Source organism: Vicugna pacos, chromosome 3 (genome assembly GCF_048564905.1).
Source record: "Vicugna pacos chromosome 3, VicPac4, whole genome shotgun sequence".
NCBI lineage: Eukaryota > Metazoa > Chordata > Mammalia > Artiodactyla > Camelidae > Vicugna > Vicugna pacos.
The window spans coordinates 76,436,824-76,461,374 of record NC_132989.1 but is presented as its reverse complement, the minus strand read 5'-3'; the positions used below and the strand labels follow the sequence as shown (position 1 = coordinate 76,461,374).

At 43.5% G+C, this 24,551-nt stretch overlaps 1 protein-coding gene and 1 long non-coding RNA gene across 4 annotated transcripts in view; one reads left to right on the top strand and one right to left on the bottom strand.

The window, feature by feature from the left end:
* The first annotated feature begins 13,768 nt into the window (after nt 1-13,768).
* MAST4 (microtubule associated serine/threonine kinase family member 4) overlaps nt 13,769-24,551 on the top strand; it is a 517,925-nt gene continuing 507,142 nt past the window's right edge. For all 3 annotated transcript variants that reach the window (XM_072958571.1, XM_072958578.1, XM_072958570.1), the window contains exon 1: nt 13,769-14,374. In XM_072958571.1, coding sequence (XP_072814672.1) covers nt 14,039-14,374 — 336 coding nt within the window. In that variant the 5' untranslated portion in view covers nt 13,769-14,038. The remainder of the gene's footprint in view (nt 14,375-24,551) is intronic.
* LOC140689719 (uncharacterized) lies at nt 18,521-23,075 on the bottom strand. The gene is made up of 3 exons (XR_012064793.1): nt 23,001-23,075; nt 22,682-22,877; nt 18,521-19,236 (listed from the first exon to the last, which is right to left on the bottom strand). It is a non-coding gene; the product is annotated as an uncharacterized lncRNA (long non-coding RNA).

Genomic DNA, 24,551 nt, shown 5'->3' with positions numbered 1-24,551 from the left:
GTAAGAAATAGCAATGTTTTTCCTTTTTGGTATAAATTTAGAGGCGTTATACCATGAACTCTAAAGAAGCACCATGTCCACTGTGGACCGTGGGTGGTAGAGTAGGGATGACCGAGGGAGATGTCCAGGGTTCCAGGATTCTGGCCACCATAGTGGGGGATCAGGTAAGTAGCTAAGAGGAGGGGAAGGAGGGAGTAGCTGGCAGCCCTGAGAAAGAACAGGGATGGTTCAGGTTGCATGGATCAACAACCATGGGGTTGTTGGGGCCTCAGATGTCAACAGTGGATACGATGAAGACAGAAGTTGATGCTTAAAATTTGGAGGAATGAGCTACACCCAAGCAGAGTCTAGCATGCACAGTGGACGCTGATGCAAACCTGATTTCCTGCCAGGGCCATACCTCAGCACCCCTGGGAACCTGGATAATCTTGGATTTGAGCATGTTCTTAAAAAAAAAAAAAGAAATGTATTTTAAAATAGAAGGAACTACATTATATGAATGATGGCAAGATTAAACCTGCCATCAGCCAGAATGGGAACCAGAGAATTCCTTTCAGTTAACACAAAAAAGTTTTCAACTTACACATCTGCGTCTTGTAACTGTGAAATTCAAATTTGCAACATAAACAAGTCCCATCCACAAAGAAGCTGAAACTTCAGAGTGACCTTGATACCTGAAAAGGTTTTCAAACAGCAGCCCTAGACCACAATTAAATAGATGTCAGAGACATTCGGATTGTCTACATGAACAAGTATGCTCTTCAGACCTGATTTGTCTGGCCCTTGCAGCACTTGGCATAATTGACCGCCCCCAGCTCCTTGAAACACCCGTTGGCCTTGATTTGGGGAACTCACAGACTTTAGTTCCCTTGCTTTTTCTCTGGACCTTCTTTTCCTTTGAAGGACCCTTTTCCTTTGCTGTAGGATTCTTGCTGAGATTCTCTGCCCTTCTCACCCGCTTTCCGGGAAATCTCGGTCATGACCATGGCTTTCACGGTCGTCAAGTGCTGGTGACTCCCTCCCGTATCTAAATCTCCAGCCCAATTCTCTCTCCAGAACATGCACTCAGTTATCTCCAGGAGCATTCTGCATCGATATCCCATGGCCTATAAAAAATCTATATTTTCAAACTCATCTCTCTGTGGCACACGGCCTGGCACAAAATCGGGCCTCAATATTTATCATAGACACAATGTATTATAATTACCTGTTTTCTCATCTGTCTCCACCAGACTATAAATATCTCTGAGCAGGAATTAGTGTCTTCCTCAAAATCTGTTGCTTCCCCAGCATCCCACACAGGGCCTGTGACTTAGTAGATGCCTCGCTTAGTACTTCCAGAATAAATGAAAATAGAGAATAATTGCTTTGGAATTTAAAAGGGAGATGACTCAAGGATTGAAAGGTCAGGAAGAGAATTTGTGAGGATGTTTAATTACTATTGTGGCATAACACATTACCCCCAAAACTTAATGGCTTAAAATAACCATTTGTTTTGCTCCTGATTTGGGGGCCAGAAATTTGGGCAGGGCTTGGGGGAACAATTCTCTCCTAGGATGTTGACTGGGGCAGTTGTCTGAAGGCTGTGTGGGCTGAACACCCAAGATGTCTTTCCTTAAAGGACAGTTATGCTAGAGCTCGGCTGGGCTGTCAACCGGAATTTATAGATGTGGTCTCTTCATCATGGTAGTCTTAAAGTACTTGGTTTTCTTGCTTGGTTCCCGGCTGCCCCCAGGACAAAAATTCTAAGACAAGCAGGTGGAAGGTACATGGCCATTTCTGGCAGAACCTTGGAAGTTATTCAGCATCCCCTTCTGTGATAGTCCACTGGTTAAAAGAGAATCCCTAAAGGTCAACCCAGATTTGAGGATAGGAGACCTAGAGCCTACTTCTCAGTGGGAGAAGTGTCAAAGACTTGGAGGACATGTTTTAAAATTGCCATCAAGGGGAGTGGATTTTAGTCGAGTTTTGGCAAATATATAGATTTTGAGTAGTTGTTGGACTTAAATGGATGGGAAGAAGGGCTAAATAGGCTTCTAGGTGCATTGAAACTTCTGGGGGAGAAGACTGGAACAGAGCCTGAGTCACAAACAATGAATAATCCAGTTTGGCATGAGTATAAGGTCTGTAGAGTGAGACTTGGAAGGTGAACCTGGAAAGATATGGGGCCTTGCATACTAGGCTAAGAATGTTGGCCTTTATCTTATTGATTTGCAAGAGAGTGGCATGATCAAAGCAGTGTTTCTGGAAGATTAATCTGGCATGGAGATACAAGGGAAATTGGAAGGGCTGGACTCTAAGCTAGGAAATCATTTAGAGGGTGGTTGCTGTAATCTTATTGGTGACACAGACTGAGTCAGGGAAGCAGAATTTAACATGGGAAAGCTGGGGAGAATGGGAGAGTTACATGAGGAAAACTCAACAGGCTTGATGATGGACTAGCTATGGAGGGAATCCTAAGAGCTGGAGCATCATCTACTTCCCATGAAGGCGAAACAGTGTGGCTTAGCCTTCCTGTGCCAGTGGTGATCTGAAGAATTCTTTACCTCTTGCTCATGCATTGGGCATCTAATTGAGTAACTACAACTAACCTCCATCCAGGCAATATAATATGTAATACTGTGGTTTGAAATTACGAGCTACAGTAGTTGAAGAAAACATCAAGGAGAAGATGTTTTCAAAATTTCTCCTTTGTCTCTCTTCCCTGCCACCTGATCCGTAAATATCGTGTGTTGAATTCTTATGTTGGATACTACCATAATTGTTAGTTTATTCATATTTTTTCTTTACAAAAGCCAATCAGCAACAGTAACAGCAAGAGCAACAACCACCAACAATTGAACTTCATACTACCTGACATTTTACCCTATGTGAGAAGAGGCCATATTTCTGTTGGTATGAACAGGGTGAGCTCTGGAAATCACTCAATGTTTTTATTTATGGCCTGTTCCACGGCTTTGAAACTAAGTTTACATCTGGTGTTAGTAGATATTCATTACCTTTCTAAGATGCCATTTAAAAAACTGATTGCTTCGGGGACTAGATGGCAAAGAAGGGGACGTTTCACACTCATATGGTTGACCCTGTTCGTAAAATGCTACATTTAGACATGCTCCTGTATTTATGGGATATACTGCTACTTGTCTAAGTGGGCCAGGCTAACTCTCCTGGGCTTCTTTGCATCTTTCTGCTTGGAAACAATTATTACCTTGTTTCTAGCATAAAGCTTTTGTGTTCTGCTAGAAAATGTGTATGTTGACAGCAAGACATAAATAATGAACCATCTAAAGCAACATTCCAGCTAGCTAACACAATTTGAGAGGCTTATTTATATTGGAAAAAAATTTTAAACACAACAAATGGAAAGAGAGGAAGAAGCAACCCACTAGAAATGAAAAACTGAGAAATAAGCAAATCGTTCTTCACAAAGAACTTCCCACACTGGATGCCTGTGAGGCTCGAAAATCATTCAGTCCTGGAAGTTGTAAGCCAAGTCTTCTCTTTTCCTTTTCCCCAAAGAAGTCATAACAGGTATATATATAGATCTGTAATGCCTTTCTGTTGGGGAGATGAAAGTACTTTCCAAACACTCTCATAACATCATGGTGGAGGAAATGATGGCAGGTTTTCTATTATTCCCATCACACAGGTGGTGGAGGCCCTGATAAATGGAATTGGTGACAAAGCCACAAATAGATGCTAGGTCCTCTGATGAACAGCTTGGACTTCAGCACTTAAATGAAAAATATGTTCCTGCTTTGTTCAGCCCTTTCTCATCTTGTAGAGAAAAACTTTCTCATCGGTTTTCGCCCTTGCTCACTCCTATGCAGACACGTATTTTTGCCCCCAAGAGATAGGGTGCTTGGATCACATTTTAAGTTTAAATGTTATATTACAAAATGACATCACAATAAATAAGTGCTAAGCTCAAAAGTGAAAAAAAGAACTAGTTGGAGCGTACCCCACCCTCAACAATAGCTTTATGATCATAAACAGAGAGACTACATCTTTGGGTTGTGCAGTGGTTCATTACTGTTTGAGGGTCATATGCCCTTCTGCCCCTAAAAGGTATAGATGACACCACCCCCCAGAAAGATGCACGTCCACAATTACAAGGGCTCCTGAAGCCAATACCACCTTCAGCGGGTTCATGAGTGCCCTAGGTCAGAACCAGTATAGAGCTTCCTTGAGCTCCCATGGGGTGAAGTCCTGATAAACCTATCATAAATTAAAAATAATCCCAAATCATAAATGTATTGAATACACCTAACCTACTGAACATCAGAGCTTAGCCTAGCCTACCTTAAACGTTCCCCAGGCACATTAGCCTACAGTTGGGCAGAGTCATCTAACACAAAGCCTGTTTTATGATGAAGTGTTGGATTTCTCCTGTAACATAGTGACTCTTGTACTGCAAATGGAGAACAGAAAGGTTGTTCAGGTGCAGGATGGTTGTATGGGTGTTGGTTGTTTCCCCTGTGACTGCATGGCTGACTGGGAGGTGCTCAGGATCACAAGAGAGTTCAGCTCGGGAAAAGATCAAAATCAAAAACTCGAAGTATGGTTTCTACTGAATGAGTATTGCTTTTCATCCATCGTAAAAGTGAAAAATTGCTAAGTTGAACCATCCTAAATCAGGGACCGTCTGTATTAGAAAGAGCATAACTCAAGAGAGAGTGATCTTGATTAAATCCTAGCCCCACTCTGCTGAGTGACTTTGAGAAAAATTAACATCTCCGTATTGATTTCTTTCTTTGTAAAAGGGGTACTGTCCCCTTGAATTGGGTTACTGAGGAGATTAAACACATAATGCATATAAGGCATCTGGCACAGTGTCTGGCACGTGGAAGGTGCTCAGTACATGATCATTCCATTCCCTTATCCGATACTTAGCGGGGAAATGACTGAAGTTTGGAGCCAGCATCCTGAAGCTGATGCTCTGGCCCACTTGTACATGATGGCTGAAAACATTACACCAGGGGGCAGATTAGTACAATTAATCAAGGGCTAGACCCTTTTAAAGCCTAAATCATTCTGGTTTACCCTGTTAGCCAAATCTTTTGACACTCTTTCTACATTATGATGGTTCCCCATGGTGTGAGTCCCATCTTCCCAGGATAGGATGCAAAGCCCTACATTTCTCAGTTTAATTTGCCTCCAGGGAGCATCATGTGACTTCACATTCTGCTAATCAAATGCATATACAGAGATGTGGATACAGAAGTGATTTATGTGAGGAAGCCGGTGGGGTGCAGGGCATCTATTTTGCAGGCACAGATGGTGGGAGAGGTGGTGTGGTTCTCGCATCATCAGGAGTGGCAATTTCCTCCCTACCCATTTCTGCATTGAGGTTTGGGGGATTGTTTCTGGAAGTTCACTCCACAGCCTGTTTCTTCAGTTCTTCCAAAGACTCAGTGAGCATTCTAATATCTTTTAATAAATCACTTCCTACTTAAACAAGAGAGAATTGATTCTGTGGTTGGCAGCTAAGACCTCTGACTTTTGTAATGCTGAAACACCCCCATCATCTAATTTCATCTTCTTCCTTGCCACAAAGATTCCCTTGCATTAATTTTGCAACATGGCTAACTATAATAAAGGATCCTAATATTCTTATATAAGAAAGGAGTTTCCATAAGAATGAGGCTTTCTATAAAAATGGGCACAGACTCTTCCCACCCTGTAGCGTCTGAGTAGTGTCCTTGGGCTGCTGGCAGGAAGGTTCTTGTAGCTTACAATAGCCTCTCCCGCCTTGCCGACAGGCTGGACCAGTAGATGGTCTTAAACACTCCTCCGTTGTTCTTTCCATCCTATTCACATCACAAGCAGGCAGTTCTTATTAGTTTGGTTGTTTCAGGAGGGCAAATAGTTGGGGAGGAACTTCGGTCAACAGGACAGTAATAGTGATAGTTTGAGCTGCAGATTTTTATGCACTTACTCATTTTATTAAAATGAGTGACTCTTTGGGAATGAGGCCACATTATTCTAGAAACAGATTTTTTTTCCCCTCATGGATTTTTTTTGGTTTTTAATCAACCTATACAAATCTTGGACTGAGAAAACTTTAGATAAACATAGAGTTTTAATAAAGCTGGTTTAAAGTCTTATGGTGGCAATAGTTTTATCCATTCACTCAATAACTATTTATCATGAACTACTGTATGACAGACGTTGTGGTAGATGTCAGCACGAATAAGGTGCTCCATAAATAAGATCTGGTTTGCTTTTGCCTTCAAGACTCTCATAGCGTAGTAGAAAGCCAGTTCCAACATAGTATATGCCAAGATCTGTTTCTGCCATAACTTGAAGTAACTTTTTTCCTGTCAAAGCACTCTTTTTTTTCTCAAGTAATTTAACCTGCAATAAGAGAAATCCCTTCCTTTCACCTGAAATATTAGCAGTTTCCTAAATTTTGACCCTTATTGAGGTCAGGAATATATCTTTAAGGTTAGTATCGCTAATCACTTTTGTATGGCATTCGGATTTCTTCTCACCTGGATTAAGTGACCAGTGGATTCAGTTCAGCACACCTGTATTTCTTGGAGTTTCTTGGTGTCAAGTAATAGCTGATTTTAGCTAATTCAGTCAGAAGGAGGTGTTACTGGTAGCTCAGAGAATCAAAGGAAAAGCCAGAGACTGAGACTTGGAAAAGTACAAGGCTGGCAACTCCAGACCTAGGTAATGGGAGCTAACTGATAGCTTTGTCCAGACATTACTGTCCTTGTGTTACTCGTCTCAAGATTCAGAATCCAAGGATAGTCCACTCCTGGAATGACAAGACCATCAAAAGGAAATAGGCAATTCTTCACAAGTCAATTGGGATGCTCTTATCAAAAGGATATAGGCAGACAGATACCATACATGTCTACCATGATGTTTATGCTCCAAGTATATTATCCCCACGGCACTCACCATGGACCTTTCCCTGGGTGTAGTGTTAATGTTGTTACTTACAGTGATGCCCCCTGTCCCAGGCACCCCAAGCTAGTCCACTTGATGAGGGCAAGAAGGGAGACATTATTTTCCCCGATTAAGGAGAAATGAGAAGTGGAGAGGGTGGCCCATTGAAGTTGGAATAGTAGTTGTCAACTTTGGCTACTATTTTATTCACCTAGGGATTTTTGCTTTTTAACATTTTATTTTTAACTAATTTTGGATTTGCAGAAAAGTTGCAAAAATAGTACCAAGAGTTCCTTAGTACCCCATACCCTCCTTCCCCTAATGATAAGATCTTATATAACCATAGTATAATTGTCCAAAAGAGGCATTAACATTGACATATTATTAACCAAACTACTGACTTGAGTCAAATTTCACCACTTTTTTCTCACTGATGTCCTTTTTTTGGTTCCAGGGTCCTACCAGGAGCCCACATTTTATTTACTTGTTACCTGTTAGTTTCTGTAATGTTCCCCATGCTTTATTTAGCTTTCATCACCTAGATATGTTTGAAGAGTCCTGATCAGTAATTCTGAACAATGACCTTCAATTTGGGTTTGTCCTGTTTTCTTATGACTGGAGTTAGGTTACGCATTTTTTTGTCAAGAATGTCACAGAAATGCAACATTGTAAATCAACTAGACTTCAATATAAAAAAAAGAATGCCACAAAAATAATGACGTGCATCGTAGCAAGGGGTTCAGGGTGTTCTGTGTCTTATCACCAGTGATATTTGTATGGTAAGGCTGGTGTCTGCTCAGTTTCTATACTGTAAAGTGACTGTCTTTCACTTTATATTGGTAGGTTTTGCATTGGCAAGTATCGTGGGAGAAGTACTTCTAGTCCATGCAAATCCTTTTTCTCCTCAAACTGTTGCCTGCTAATTTGAGCATACATTTTTGAATCTTATCTGCAACAGTTATTCTTGTGGTATTTGCCTGATGGTGATTCTTACCTCCCTCTTTTCTTTCTGCACCTGTTAATTGGAATTCTATTTGAATTCTTCTCCATTTACTTTTTTATTTCATTATTTATATGATTCACGAATATTTATCTTATTCAATGGCTTAAATCCAACAGTATCATAAATTATTGTATTACTCAGATTATACTAGCTTTGGCCATTAGGAACTCCTTTAGGCTGTTACCTGTGTTCTACTGACAAGGTCCTATCTTTTCTGGAGCAATTACTTAATTTGTGGCACCATGAGTTGTTCCAGGTTTATCCTGTATTTCCCCATCTTGGCCCTACAATCAATCACTTTTCACTTAATGAACTTGTTAAATCTTGGTGTCCAGACCACAACCCAAACCAGTTAAATCAGAAGATCTTGAGGGTGGGACCAAGAGGTCATTAATTTTTAAATTTCCACTGGTGATTCTAATATATAGCCAAGTGTGAGAACCACTCTAGAGCACTGCTTTTCTGACTTTAATTGGCTATGAAATCCCTAGGAATCTTGTTAAGATGCTGACAGGATAGCTCTGCGGCGGGGACTGAGACTCTGCCCTTAACAAGTTCCTTGGACGGCGTATTGGCAACCACACTTTGAGGGAAAAGGGACTAGAAGACACTGTTTCCTCGAGTACAAAGATCCTTAAAAACCACCCCTAGGGTTGCAAACTGGCTTATGATTGTGGAAAGGGTCACTGCTTGCTAGGTTACTATTGAACATCATTTTATTTTCTAATTAGTCGAGGTTCATGGTGGAAGGAACAACTTGCCATGCTGTGTAGACAGAGTGAAAGCGGTTGCTCTACAAATTGAAAATAGAACCATTTGACTCTGAAAGCAAACTGCTACAAGGGATAAAAATGAGTAAATGTGTTTGCTTGTCTTCTAGTTCCTAAACAGGTGAAGAGTCCTGAATAAATCTTTTTGAAAAATGAAGAGTGATAATAAAAGAAAATTTCATGCTGAAAGCATAACAAAAGCATCCCAGATGTGAACATCCATCTTATCCACCTTGGAAAGGCAAGTGCAAAAGCCTGGAGTCTTCTGTGGGAAATAGGTCACCATTTTGAATTTTGTTTAAACAGAATCCTCGAGGGAACATTATCCTGAGTTCTTTTTGTGGATTAGCTCAGTTTTTCCAGCTGTTTTCAGAACATGCATATTCTGTCCAGCTGCTAAGCTGCCTTGGTGTCCCCAAGGTAATTGTTCTCCAAGAACAAAGAGGTCCAAAGAGACGCAGACTGCAATCAGTCAAGCTCATTCTAGACACCTTCTACAGAGCCATGCACATTTGCCTCACAAAATGGCTCTTTGATCTTCAAATGAGGATTCTTTTTGGTGATCCTCAAGCTTTAATATACTTGATACATGCGTGAGTGTGTTCCGTAAAAAAAAAAAAAATGCATATTCCCAGACCTTTGGGTGGATCCTGAGAACAAGCTGCCTGCTCCCCTGCCTGGATCCTGGCGATGTGACGCAAGTGCTCCACAGACAGCACATGGAGAAACATTGAACAATGAGCTCAGATCAGCAGCCTCCTCTCGTTTGGTCCATTGCAGGCTTATTTTAATTTGCTAACATAATTTAGTTTCCCATCCTTCTCAACCTCTAGGTCAGAGACTCCACTAGAGGCAAACCATGTTATTACTCTTCCTCCCTGTCCCTTTCAACCATCACTTAAAACCTTCTTCTACTTACCTTCTGAAACCTTGTATCATAACCTTTCCTTTCCTAGACCTCAAATCACAAACAAAAGCTTGAGATGCTGTGAAGGCTTTATCTCCCAGCTGGCTGGTCAGAAACCGCCATGTTCTGTATCATGTTACACCCTCTGCTATAAATCAAAAACCCCAATGTAGGCCACCTCAATGGCCACATTTTTATCTATGTTTAATTTGTCTCAAAATTGTGCTTTATTAGTCATGGGGCAGCAGGCAAATCTATCATTAAAAATGAAAATTTAAAAACCTACCAAAGGTGAATAATATCATCATCTTTAATCCAAAGATCTTATCATATAATTCAAAGATCATATGATATAATATCTAGGATTTTGGGGGCTATTGAAGTTACATATGTAAAATTTACATATTTGTAATTTTGCAAAAATATTCATTCTGAATTGATAATGTTCTAGTTTTAAGTATGTAAGAAAGATGGACAATTGATTTGAAGTTTATTAAGTGCTAACCCTAATTCTTGGGAGAAAGGTCATGACACTGGGAACAGATGAAAGGTGTGATGACTTGCCCTTGAAAATCCTCCATCTCAGAGACAGAGCTTGACACTGACATTCGCACTTGGCCCTTCCCATAAGGTGGGGACTGGCAGAAACAATAGAGACTCCCAGAGGCAATGCCTAACATGACTTAGGAGAACAATGCAGAAAATTGAGGCAAGTGTCCAGTCACAATACAATAAACATTTGGTGTCCAGGGGTGTTGTCCCTGAACCAAACACTTGAGAGCATGCCCAGCAGATGTGTGGACCCCGATTACCTTGGAGTTGGCTGACCTTGTCCTTTCTAGTCTATCGGCTAATCTGGTTCTGTCACGTGAAGCTTGGCAACACTATTGGCTTCCAAGGAATTATGACTAAGTCGTTTTTATTTTTCTGGCTCTTGCCTACAGTGACACTGCAGGAAAAAAGCTACGCTTTTATACTCATCTCTAGTCCCAAAGTCTCCAACATTAGGGACATTTATTGGACATTCTCTTGGAGGGGTGTTTTTCTGGCCATTGAGAACGGTGTTTATAGTTTAATAAAATGAGAAGGTGAACTGTAGGATTTAAATCAAGTTTGATTGGCCATACCCCAGCATTTGTCCATAGGTCTAACTAGGGTACCTTTAGGGAACTGTCCTGACCTTTTGATCATCTTCTATTTATAGAGTTTGCACAGTTCTGGTCTGGAAACTCTTAGCCTGAACCATAGTCATATTTCCCTCATGGGTCAGCTGTGGAGATGATTAAGCACACTGCTTTCAACTGCAGGTGTCTAAGTGGAGTGTGAAGTCCATTTAGCTGATCATCCACTTGGCATTTTTATTTTCAATAAAATATAACATTAAAAAATTCCAGTGCTTACAGGAAGGGTATTGTTTCATGAAACCTCATTTGTATTTGTAGGTGTGTACGTGTATCATGAGTTGCAATGTAAGATATACTTTTTATTTGAGGTTAAAGTTTTAAAAGTTCAGGAAATGCTGATCTAGTACTTGACTTTGATCTGCAGGGGTTAAGAGCCTGAATGCTGGGGCCAAACTGTTCAAGTATGAATCCTGGCTCCATCACTTACTAGCTGTGTGACTTAGGGGAAATCACTTAACTTCTCTGTGCCATAGTCTTCACACCTTTCACATATATAATATGAGAGTAATAATAGTGTCTATCTCATACCACTGACATCGGAATTGAGAAAATTAAAATTTGTGAAATACTTAAAACCTTGACTGAAACATACTAAGTGCCTCATAAAGGTTTATGGGTGAGGGGGGAAATCTGTTCTGCAAATGTCTTTTTATATCCTTTTACATATTAAGTCAAGAAAACAGAGTCCCTGCTGAATGGATATGTAATCTAATGTATATGTGGACTCGAAAAAGTTGTTCCAAGTGGCAATATGTTGGCATGTTTAAGAAAATGCTTCAGATCAGATTGCTGGGTTCAAATCACAGTTCCACCACTCACTTGCTTTGTGACCTTTGGCAAGTTACTTGACCTTGCAGGTCCTCAGTTTCCTACTTTATAAAGTGGGGCTAATAGAGTCTGACTCATAAGGTTAAATGAGAACATCCATAGATGCTTAGGGCTGAAGTGATTACAGCCATTATCATTCTTCCTGTTAGTAATTCAGATCACGTCTTTGCTTCTTCTTTCCTGGTGCACTGAAAAGTACCCCTCCTCCTCTTTCTTGTGAATGGCTTGCTTAAGTCATCATTTCACTTCAGCTGTAGCGAATCAACCACATAGGGGCTCAGATAAAGACCAAGACTCCTGGCTAGAAAAGCAATTGTGAGGCTCAGGCTGGGATTCAGACTGCCCCACTGTGCTCTCTCTTCAGCCTTGCTCTTACAACTAGCCAAGTCACTAGAACTGTCCTTTTGCCTCAGCAGGTCTTCACGGCCCTGCAGATAATTCTGAAGTGTCGCAATGAAAGCCTGCCAGCCAGAGCTGTTTTGCAGTAAGGCTGTCTGTGGCAATGGGATCACATTATATTTCCTTCACCATCATCTTAGGGGAAGGAAACTGATCAGGACAAAGCTTGCTGTCCAATATGATGAAGCACTTTGTATGATGTATCACTTGTAAATACTGTGATAGCATAAAAGGGCTCATTAGCTGAAGGGGCTTTCAACTCAAGTCCTGCAGTTCTTAAGGACCTTTGGCAAAACCGTTCTGACAAAGAGAAATCTAATATTCTTGAGGACTCCTGAGCTTGAGGACCTCAACTGTTTTTCTGTACCTCTCCCCTCTTCTCCCATGGCACCCTGTTCCTGTAGCTTTGGAAAATTAATAATGGAGCTGTATTATGCAGCATCAATCTCTTGCTTGACCATAAGCTCCTCGAGGGCAAGGGACCTGCCTTATTCATCTTTGTATCCCCTGCAAGCATCAGGCACACATCTCAATCAACCTCTGTGGAACTGAATCTGGTTGAATTTACATCCCAGGTTGCAGTGCCAGAGCTCAGAATAGGACTGGAGCTGAAGGAAAGTGAGAAATCATTTATTTCCCACTGCTGAGCTGATGGCTGGCTTCTGAGAAATTCAAGTCACCTCATCACCCTGAAGGCTGCCTCCTCCAGCCCCAGGGAGGGCCTTAAGGTGATTCTGTTAGTGCCCTTGCTGAAAGTTCTTTCTCCTAGTTCTTAGAGGTAAAGAAAATGAAGCAACCAGTCCTGCGTCTTTGGTAGTTTACAATCCAGGGCCAGGAGAAAGCGAAGTGGAAATGTGAACTCTTTTCATCCTCTGCTTAGCTGATGTGGAGAGACAGGCAATGGTGGGCCAGGCAGCCCTCTCTAACTCAGCTTTGTCTGGGATCTGGCCTAGTGTTGGGCATATTCTTGGTCCTAATTAAATTCAGGGGCATAATTTATTTTCCTCCCTGTCAAAAGTTACACGTCTTTGACTTAACTTTTTAGTTTACAAACAGAAAGAAAGAAAGTAGTCTTTTGAAAACTCTCCATGTGTCTAAGCAAGGCAGTTTGCTGAATCTTTATGTATATTTGCTCTAATTCTGCCCATAGCAAGACAAGACAGGTAAGAATATCTCCATTTCTAGTTGAGGACACTGAAGCCCAAGGAGCTTAAGAGGAAAATCCGGGATCGGAGACCAGCTCCGTTTGGATCCACTCACTATACCATGAAGTTCTCCCCATTTCTCTTCCAGCACGCTGGTGGGTGCGAGTGTGTGCGTGGCTGTGTGTGCGTGCTTCCTATTACCCTCAAAGCCCTGTTACTTCTCTGACTAGTCAGTGTCCTCGATTTCACTTTTTCGAAACAAAGTCCAGTTTTTCTCCAAGGTCTCACCGCTCGCTTAACCATCTCCCTCTGGCGTTCCCAGGCCCGCCAGCCAGTTCTCCGCTAAATTCAGAGTCCCAGCTTTGGGCTGATTCCGAGCTCCATTCTCCCCCTCCAGGGCGCCGGTGCCTTGCTCTTTTACCCACGGCCCCAGCGCTCGGGCGGGACCCCACAGCTGGCGCCTCGGCCCCGCCTCCCCTACCTGACGCCGGTGCGGCCGGAGACGCCGCAGCCTCCGCCCACTGGCGCGCCTGCTCTGCCATTGGCTCCCGGGGCTGCCCGTCTCTTCCGCCGGCCCCGCTCAGTCCCGAAGGCAGGTTTTGCTGGAGAAGCCGCAGTCCCGGCGGCTCGGGCGCAGCGCGGGAGCACTGTGGAGCGCCGAGCACTGGCATGTCCTCGCGCGCCGGAGACCCCGTCGGCCGCCGGGCCCGGGCGACTGCTAACTTGACGGCGGGCTCCGGTGGCCCGGCCGCGGCCATGTAGTCGCCGGCGGGGCTCCCCGCAGCTCGGGAGCGGCAGCGAGAGCGAGCCGGAGCCCAGCAGCCCGTGGCTTCCCCCCGGAGGCGCTGAGTGAGCGCTGCGCCCCCACCGCCCCTCCGGCGCACTTTGGGCCTGAGAGGGAAATGGGGGAGAAAGTTTCTGAGGCGCCGGAGCCAGTGCCCCGCGGCTGCAGCGGCCACGGAGCCTGGACTCCCGCCCCTGCGGAGGCTGCTGCGTCCTCGCCGGGCGCTTCCTCGGCGGAGTCCTCCTCAGGCTCAGAAACTCTGTCAGAGGAAGGGGAGCCTGGCTTCTCCCGCGAGCAGCCGCCGCCGCCGCCGCCGGGCGGCGCCCGGCCGCCCGCCGCGTGGGCTCCTGCGCGCCTGGTGCCGGAGCTCGGAGTCCCAGCGCCGCTCCCGGGAGGAGCCGCGCCACCTGCGCCCCGGGGCAGCAGCGCGTCCCAGGAGGAGCAGGACGAGGAGGTGGGCCCCGCCTTCCGCCAGCTCGGCCCCTCCGGTCCCAGCTGCCTGGCGACCCCAGCACTCCATCCCGCACGCGGGCGGTGGGCGGCGCGCGATGGGGCATGGAGAGGGGGAGGGACCACAAGGGGTAATGACGGGGGCCTCCCTGTGGGTCATTGATTTCCCCGTGGCTGTTTATCTCCGTGTATGTGTGTGTTTGTGTGTCCATCCATGTCCATGTGCTGCCTGATAGTGAGCTTTTACAGTGTCTAAGCGGCAAACTCCTTAGTGTCGGGATTTTTTACTCTGAATCTGTGAATGGATATGATCTGGACTCCTGGCTTGTCCCCGTCTAAGACCTTATTCTCCAAAGTGGGCGTTGCTTCCCACAGAAGCGCTCGGGCCGAGGGGATGTGTGATGAAGGTATGGTTTGGGAGGGAGAGAAGGTGTATTGGGGGTGGGGGACGGCTGGGAGCGGTACTCCCGGAGTTGAGCGGCCGGGTTTCAGTGACGTTGACTCCGGGATCCCCCGCGGGTGGTTTTGGCTGGTCCCGCGGCTTCGGTCTTCTGGGCGGGGAAGGAGGACTCCCGTCTCTCGGCGGGTGGCGCTGACCTGCGCTTCTGCAGCTCCCATTCGGACTTGTTCCGGATGTTCAGGTGCGCGCTGGTCGCCAAACTGAGTGGGGAACGTCCCACCTTCTTCCGTGGGACTGTGTCCATCTTGGTTTCCTGGAAGAATGTTCGTCTGAAACTTCTGGGTCGCGCGCTGACACACTGAGGATATGACTTGGTGTCCGCCGTCTGTTCTCTCTGGCTTTTTTCCGTCTTTGGAGAACAATTAAGGAAGCAGAAGGTTCTTCGTGCCTTTCAAATTGTTTGCTTTGGACGTTTCTTGTGGGGAGGTCATCTTGATCAGGCCAAGCTATAAATAAATCACCCTAACAGAACCTCCTAGTGAAGTTCATTCCTCAGTGCCAGGGTAGTATTTTCCTCCTTTCTGGGGTTAGCTTTAGCAAGTAATTGTCTTTGTCTCTCAGAGGATGCAAGCTGGGGCCAGTGCTCTGACAGTAGCCCCCTGGGGCCCCAAACCGGAGGCAAACACTGGATGTCACACAAAGTGAGGGGAGTCAAGTCCTAGCCTGGCAGAGATGGAGAAAACCCCAGTGGTTGGTCGGCCAAGCCCCTGGCAGTAACTAGGACCCATCCCTCCGTTCCCGGAGGAGTGTAAGGATCCTGGACAGGTGTCTGGAAACCTGCCTTCTAGAACTGTCTCTGCTCATGAGTTGTGAGACTTTGGATGAGTTGTTTTGTTCCTGAGGTCAGTTCAATAATCTGTGAAATGAGAGAGCTGACCAATGAACTTCAAGGTAAATTTCATTTTCACATGAATGCTCCCTTTTTCTGATCAGGAATTTAGGATGAATCCAAAGTTCAGATTAATCCTAGGGACAGGGTGCTGGGAGTTGAGCTGAGGGTCACACCCACCACAGAGCTACCTGACCAAACCCTGGACTAAGTCAGTGTTCTCAGTGGTTGCATCTCCTGTGGAAGATGCCAGGTACACGCTGGTGTTTACCCTGTGACATCTGCCTCAACCTTCAGAAATGAGCACACTGGTCAGTGGGCAGCAGGGGGGTATGACCCAACTTAATGATTTACCACTAGATTCTAAGATAGTGTTTCCATTGGTAGAGAAGATGGCAGAGTTAGTTGCCCTATGTTTCCTGTGTAGCTAGGAGGGTGCTTCACGATAACATAATACGCTGTTGAAGATCCCAGGCGGGGAAAGTCGGGAACCTCTCACTTTTGATCCCAGTCCTGTAGCTGATTTATTGCCTGGCCTCAGGGTGACAGTGTTTTATTTTCTGGGAAGTGGATATAATGATAGCTTATTTCTCAGGCAATGTGGTGAGGTTTGGTTGATTGAAACACATTGTGGGAAGTGGAATGACTAAATAACTTTGGTCAGTATTTGTGAAATCTCAGAATTGGATGTAAACTGATACAGTATTGCAATTTATTGTGCAACTTAACCTGTGGCAGAGGATGCTGGAAATTGTCCAGGAGTGGAAATCTTGGCTTGCTCTGAGAATTTTAAAGCGAAACTAAAACTGGAGTAGCGAAGTGACAGACCTGGTGAGAGGGCTGAAGTCCAGTGTGCATTTTCTGGTTCTTACACTGGTGACGACGTGGTGCAGGGGTTCTTAACCTTTGAGAGAGTGTTGTGGTCTCTTTGCAAATCTAGTGAAAGCTCTCCACCCTCTCCTCAGAAAACATGCACACTTAGAAATACCATTCCAGAAAGTTCAGTGAGGAACTCTAGGTGGAAAGTCCTGGGTTTGATTCCCAGCTCTGCCACCTTAACTAGCGGTGTGATGTGGACCATTCAGCTGATGTAAGTCCCAATTTTTCTCCCTCTTAAGTGGAAATAATAGTAATAGAGTAATTAGGCGTTTTATGCATGCCATCTAATTTAATCCTAGCATGGCATCTACCTTTAGCATTAAGTGCTAAGTAAATATTAATTTTTCAAGTTTAATTGTGATTAAAAATTTTGTGAAATGAGTACAAGTTTGGGCTGGCTGATTTTCTTTGTGCATAATTAATCTGCTATGTACTTTCAGAGAACCTGAGGCTTTGTCTATTCAGTTTGTTACCATTTACTAGTATAAGCTGGGAAACAGTTTTTATTTGTATCAGGTTGCATCATGGCAAGGCACTGTTAGTGTAGTGTCAGTTATCCAATAGCAAGGCACTGAGTATAAAACCTTAAAAGGCTTAAGTAAAACCCATAAAATAGAAAGAGGTTTATTTAGATTTTAAAATTGTTACGTCCAGCTTGGCAGACTCACTGGTTTCCAGACATTTCTTCAGTAGCTTACTGCATCAGTTTTTTAAAACCAGCAGAATTCAAGTTCCAAGTGTATTATTGAAGTGCTAATTTTTGGGGCACCTTTGTTAAAGCTTCTTGCATATATCTAGTAATGGCAACAGTGCTTGACCTATTTCATATTTTATCTTACTGTCAATATTTGTATAAACTTACTAAGTCTCATGGACCTAAATCAGCCCTTTGAGCTTTCAGTGTCTTAAAAACAATACTTTAGTTTAACATGGCAATGGTTGTAGTTTTTATGTACTTAATATCAAATACATGAGAGTTAGAGATGGTGCTTCTTGTTTAAATAAAGTGCATCTGACTTTACCCCTGCTCCCCCAAGCCTGTGGATTCGGGGTCTGTGCATGATGAGAGTAGTGGGCTGTGTTTCCGATAGTTATGACCATCTAGATTGGAGGACCATTCCTCAAACAACATTTCTGAAATTTACTCTTAGGCACTTTGCACTGTCTCTCCACAAAGCACATCGTGATGGCTCCCATAAAGTACTTGGTGCTGTTTACTGTGTGTAGGTGAACTCCTGAGGGCAGGGATTTCGTCTTTGTGTGCTTAACAAGGTGCCACTAACATATTAGTAGGGGCTCAGTACATATATGTTAAATGAAAGAGGAAAAAACACATCTCTGAAAACAGTTGCACATTTGACTGAAGGGTGTATATTCTTTTGTTTTTGTCTGTTGTGAATTATGCTTAAACCTCTAGCTCTCTTGTCAAAAAAGCCTCCTGGATCACACTGATAATGTTATGAGCAGTTTTTCCAGGTAAATTTCGAAGAAAGTCACATCACAGAGGATCCACTCAGAACGTCTGTGAAGGGACTTGCGTATTAATTCTGCTTTTCGCTGTGTGTGTTAGAACTTGAAACTTTTTAGGGATTCTTAGAACAGCAGAAAAAAAGGCTTAGTAGCTAAAAGGATTTTCAACTCAATATAAAGCGTCTCATTTATACTCTTCTACCCTAAAGGATTTATTTTCTTGGCATAAGGTGGGAAACACTTTCCCTTATTAACAATAGGCACAATTCTGAGATGTCTTTCAGCTGTTCTATTAAGTGATGTATGAGTTTGAGGACTGCTTTTAATATCATTTTGGGTGTGTGTGTGTTGGGGGAGGTTCCCTCAATGATAGTAACGCAGTAGATAAATGTCTAATGTTCATTGGTGAAAAGAATAAACAGCAAACGGCAATCACAAATTCAGGAAAGCTTTTCACTGAATTTGTATTTTACGAATCATAGCAGCTACATAATTTGAAGAAAAGTAGTGTGTAAATGTTGGCATGTTTATTATTAAGTCTGCTTTTGACTTACTGCTCCAGTAAGAGCCACAGGTTCAGAAAGTCAGAAAGGCAGTAGGCCAGCGGACGGTGTCTGACTCTTGGGAAGCGTCATCCTGGGCACTGAGGACACGGACGTGGACAAGACAGAGTTTTGACCTCATGAAGCATCCAGCGTCATGGGGGAGATAGTCCCTAAACACACAATTCTTCATTAATTGGTTTCCGAGGTGGTAAGTGGGGACCAGGCTGTGAGGGGGTATGTACCTTCTCTGGTCTGGGAGGTGGGAGCTGCCTCACTGAGGAAGCCATGCGTGCAGGAATTCCTGGGAGAAGGGGAGGGACAGGAGTGATGAGGACAGCAGGGGGCTTCACAGTGGGTCTGTGGGACTGAGAGGGGTTGTGTGGCATGAAGCAGAGGAGAGCATGGCCCTGGGTGATCCTTGAGAGAGAAACAGTAGCTGGGTCATGCACAGTCTTTTGGGCTTTGTTCTGAGGGACCCAGAGCCACTGAAGGCTTTCAGCAAGGAAGTGACTTGATCAGATTGATATTTTGGGAAGGCCAGGCAGCCTGGGACCCACTGCTGTGTAGCTTGTGTTTCCTGGTTATAGGGAGCTGATAACCCGAGAAGATGGCATCCTAATAAACCACGTGTAGATGGAACAGGCAGCTCATTCCTGGCAGTTCAGGTATCCACCAAAACACACCTGAAATGGAATAGGAAAAGGATTAGGTCTATTCCAGAGAACACCTTAGCGTGGATGTGAAGGCTGCTTTTCACTGCAGTATTGCCTTAAGCCTAGTATTTTTCTTGAAGGGAAAACTTAATTGACATGAGTGGAGCTGAGAAGAGGCCTTGCAAATGCTCATTTCCAGAGTCAGTTGCAGGGATTGCTGACCCCCACGTGAATGAATACAAGGGACATTGCCACGAGGTGTGTGAGGCTCCCTGGTGATGGGCAGTGGGGTGTCTGAACCAACACACATTCTGAGAGTCTGGCTTGTTGGCTGTGATGTTCCTAGAGAAGGAAGGGTCAGCTTCGGGGAACTAAGGCTTTTATTTACCCTTTCTACCCCGGTTCTGAGGTATTCTAGGAATTGTCAAATATTTATATTTTGTCACTGTTTTGGAACCAGGGACCAAGTCTGCCTATCTGTCCCCTCAGATTTAGAGGATACGGTGGCATGAGTCCAGCTGTTTTTCAGTCTATCCCTGTGAGGAACAGTTTGGAAGCACATTATACTATGGACTGGGAATATGGAAAACTGTAGGAAGGATCCTGGGAGAAAAGTTCTCACAAAGAGAAGGGCTCATAACCAGGTGGCCTGGCGTTAGAGAAAACTAAGGTGGGGGTGGCGGCTGTGAGTGCGCATGCGCGCGCGCGTCTTAGAGGAGGTGCTTGTTTCTAGATGGAGGATGCCCCGGGCCGTTTATAAGCACGTTGGCACATTCTCAAGTGTTGCCCAGAAGGGGCTTATGCTTCTCTTCTCCTTCCTCTCATACCAGCAGCCAGTGTTCCGTGCTCTGGGGTCAGAGTCTGTTGTGTCTAAGGATCCAGACCTAATGACCCCAGTTCAGCCACTTAGAGGTCTTTGTGTGTCTTTGGAAAGATTATTAATACTGAGACGTTTCCTTACCTGTAAAATGGACATGCCAGTATTTATTGCAGAGGGTCATTATGAGAATTACTAAGATGTTTTCTGTAGAAGACCCAGCATTCCATAATGGTGTTTGCTATTATTACAGAGTATGAAAAAGCTGGTTTATGCAGAATATCTGTGCCATAGCCAGGAATAATCAGATGCCTAGATGGCCCTTCCCTGATAGATTATGCTACCAGCATGTTTTACTGGTCCTTCTGGGAGGCTCTTTCATTCATGAGTAGGTAGATATGTAACATAGTGATCACTTTTAATTTCATGGACCCAGCATTTCTTATGATGTACTAACAGCACAGCTTTATGGTGTATGGTTCATTAATCCTCCTGTAAGACAGCATCTCTCCTTTGCTCATGGAACCTGCTCTTAGTGATCATTTATTAAGTAATATCCTAAAAGACTGTATGAACATGCAAATTATTAGCTGTGTCCAGGGATGTAGTCAGAAGGCAGTAAGCCAGCTGTGTGATGAGGCTGGTGAGATGACCAGGTACTTCGTGATGATGTGGGGGGCTGAGAAGGGAGTAAGAAGGCAGTCAAATGATTTTCTGGAAGCCCGCTTTGGTTAATATAATCATCGAGGTTGGAGGCAGGTGGTCCAGGAGCCACCCCAACTTCACAGAGGGAAATCTGTTAGAAACGGAATGGAACTTTTAAAAAATATAAGAACTTGGGTATGTGAATTGCCCAGCAAAAAACTTGTTTTGTCCCTTTGGGACAATGTAAACATCTCAAATTTTTAAGGCAAAATTGCAAACACCTAGGAGCACGTTTGACATAACTCAGATCAATGCTGGTGCAGTGACTGCAGGTCATTTCTCTCCCACCTACTTGGGGCTCTGCCCTCTGAACCTGTTCAGGTTGACATTTACACAGCTTTGCATTGTCGAGTTCAAGGATTTTAGTGCCCTTTTATGTCTCCGATATTTTGTCTGGTTTCTTATCTTGTTCTGTTATTTTGGGGTAGAGCATAACACCAGCTAGGATTAAGCAGAAATCTCTTTCTCCAGTAGCTTTTGTGCACTTCTTTCTTTCTCTCTCTTTGCCCTTCTCTCACCTGGTTCAGAATTCCTGGGAAGGATTGGATAGTAATCCCCTGTGCTTCCAGGCTCAGGAAAAAAAACCCTTCCCTCAATGTGAGAGTTGGTTCAGGACCGTGGTCAGCGGTATACATACATTAAAGTCATTTAAATTTATAGAACTTGTGTGAAATTTCCGGTTGCTCCTCCAAGTTCTCTTAATAAAAAGCATTCAGTGCTTATTTAATACTTTGAGTTCATAACTAGACACACATGTCTGTGAGACAGCTTGTATTTCTACCGTAGGCCTGTGCTCTTGCTCGCCCATCAATCCCCTCTTGGACACAGTCCATATACTTCTGATTATGGTGCTTACTTCCTCTGAACCTTTTAACCAAATACTTTGTGCTGATATTGGGGGCGGAGGGAAGGTGGGAGAGAGGATGGAAATACTGACAGATTGGCTTTATTTTCTTCAGTCGTTTCATAGGCTATTGTGTAGAAAATAAAAATTTAATTTTAATGTTCTTGACTTTGGGGTTTTTTTCCCAGTGGCCAGCGAGTGCACAGGTGCACCCAATTCAGTATGGGTCAGTGAACACACATTAACAAACGTGCATCAGGTGTGGGTCTTTTGGCCTTTAGAACTTGGTCAGCTACTTTTTTTAATGAGCTGAGAAGTTAGGTATGTAATTTACTCCTGGCCAATGATTTTGTGCCTTTCTATCTTTTTAAAAATATCATCCTGTCTTGGGATTCTGGTGTTACTATTTGTCTCTTCAGGCATTTCTGTATGCAGAGATGGATGTAACTTCTGCAACACAGAAAAGATCCTTGCCCCTCACCAGTGGTAGGGAAATAAAGTAAAATTAGAGTTGGTGGCTAAAAATCTTATGTCACTATACACTGTCTTTGAGTTTATGAATGAGTTGGGTTCCATAGTTATGTGTCTAGCTTCTCTACACGCAAACTCGCAATATTTGCTGCGTCACTCCCTTCATTTCGGCCAGAGTGCTTAATTGAAGGCACCTGGGGCTTAATTGAAATCCTTAACACCCCCAGGCCTCTCGTTTTAACCGGGCAGCTCTGAGGATGCTCACTCAGATGCAGCCAAGCAGAGGAGGGGAGAGTTGCTGCAGAGAAGAGGGCCACCCCCACCCTAATGTTTGGAGAGAAAGGACTGTTGAGAAGTTTTACTTAAGGGGAACTTCAGACTCGCTGCAGATGAATAGAGTACATATCCGGAAGCCCCAAGAAAATGCTGACCTGCCCCTTCTTGTGGCCCTTATCAGACTGGTAAGTAGACTCTCCTGGTTAAGACAGTGGGGCCTTAGTTTAAAGACTGAACGAGCGTGTGTGAGCATGAGAGAGCGATGGAGGAGAGGGACTCCTTGTCACATAGGGAAAGACTATCTTCTCTTTGCCTCACGTTTTGGTACTTTAAATTATTCGTGTGTTGTTTGAAATAATTACCTTTGTTAACTTTCACTTCATGTTCCACTTGACTTCCTTGGAATTGCTTAGTTTTTTTGTTCTATGGACACTGTTACCTTAATCTGCCCCGGTTCCTTGTAAGTTGGGAAAAGGAGGCAGGTTCAAAATGTGCCTGAGACCTTTTAGGATTCACTTTAAGCTGCGGTGATGTTGGGTCCTTGCCATGATGCAGTCTCTGTTAGGAGGACAAGAGATAACATGGAAATTCACTGTGAACGCTTTTTTAAAAATTATTATTACAATGTCAATATCACTTTAGTTTTCAAGAGTTCTCCTTTTGAAATTAAAACATTTCTACCTGGAGGAAGCTGAGGGCAACAGTTTTAAAATGATGGAATAATACCTGTTGCTACCAGTAGAGTAGCAACATGACGGTGGTGTAACCTGCTAGAATCCTACTGTTTTAAATTCCTTTAAGATTGTTTGAGTCATCACTTTCTGTGTATTAGGTTACCTGTCATTCCGTGTTCTAATTCATTCCTGTTTCTTCCCCTTCCTATCTATAGCTTGGTCATCAGAATTTTAAAAAGAACCTCACAAACAACTTTGGTTGGAAGATTATAGTAAAACCTTTGTTAAATAGAATGTTTGAGGGAGAGCCCTTTTTTGGTTACTGAATTTTATGATTCACTAAAAATTAACTTGAAAGCTTTTTTTAATTCTCATTTTTTTCTCATTTTAATTCTCATTTCATTTACCTTTTTTCCTTATAAATATGGTGTGATTTTTCTGCTTTTATTATTCTGTGCTGAACAAGTTAGTTTTTTTTTTTTTTAATGCTTGGACATCTCGTAATGCTTTAGGGCTCTCACTTTGGGCATCAATCATCTTTGAAAACTATTGAATATGTAAAAGTGCATGAGAAGAAGTATAAAGTGTAAAATTGCATGTGCTGTTAATAAGTGGGTAATATTGATTTCTTAACTCGAGAAGTTAAAGTTAGTAAGTTCTCTTTCTTTTTTTTCCCTGAGGAATGTGCTGCATTATCTTTGTTTCTGGGTTATGCTAGGTCTTGTATATATTGTTAATGTATGTACAGTATTTAACAATTTGCACAGCTTTTCCTGATATTATTTCTGTTCTCTCATTTTCATTTTGTACTCACTTTTTGTAGTGTAGTTAATAGTTAAATCTCTTTCCCACTAGATTGTATAACGTTAAGCGGGTCATTTGGCCATGATATGGTAATATGGACCAATTGAATTATTAATTAAGTTTAAAAGGACTTTTGTAAAAGTTAAGTGAGTAAATGCATGTAAAACACTCAGAATGGTGTCTTTACCCACAATATGCCTCAACTGCAGTTAGGAACAGTGCATTGTTATTATCAACTCTGTGCACCATGCAGTTGCCATTAAGAGTTTGGGTTAAGTGGCTGTAGAACTTCTTTCTGTTCAGGTTAGGGTCAAGATTTAACTGATGACCTACAACCCGGGATCATAGGTTTCATGGGCTGGCTGAGTGGATTTCTGCCAATGAAAAGTTTTCACGATAAACCAATTCTTTTCCTGTTAAGCGTTGGGAAACTCTGCCCTGCTGCGTTACTCATTACAATCACTTGTAGCTCTAAGTCGTTTTTGGCCACGTGTTTTAAAGGAATTATTTTAATTTCTGATGAAACATTGACAGCTAGCCTTAAAATTTTAACCGTGGTTCTGGCCTGTACTCCTTAGTGCCCAGGATAAACTGCTGTCTGTGGAAATGGGTTCAGGAATTCTGGGTGAGCATCTGTGGGGGATTTGGGAGGTCCCAGCTGTGTGGTGGCTCCCTGCTGGCCAAGCGTTCATCTCCACAATCTTCACGTGTGATGAAAGGCGGTCCTGTCCAACTCCAGCTCCAGATGTTTCTT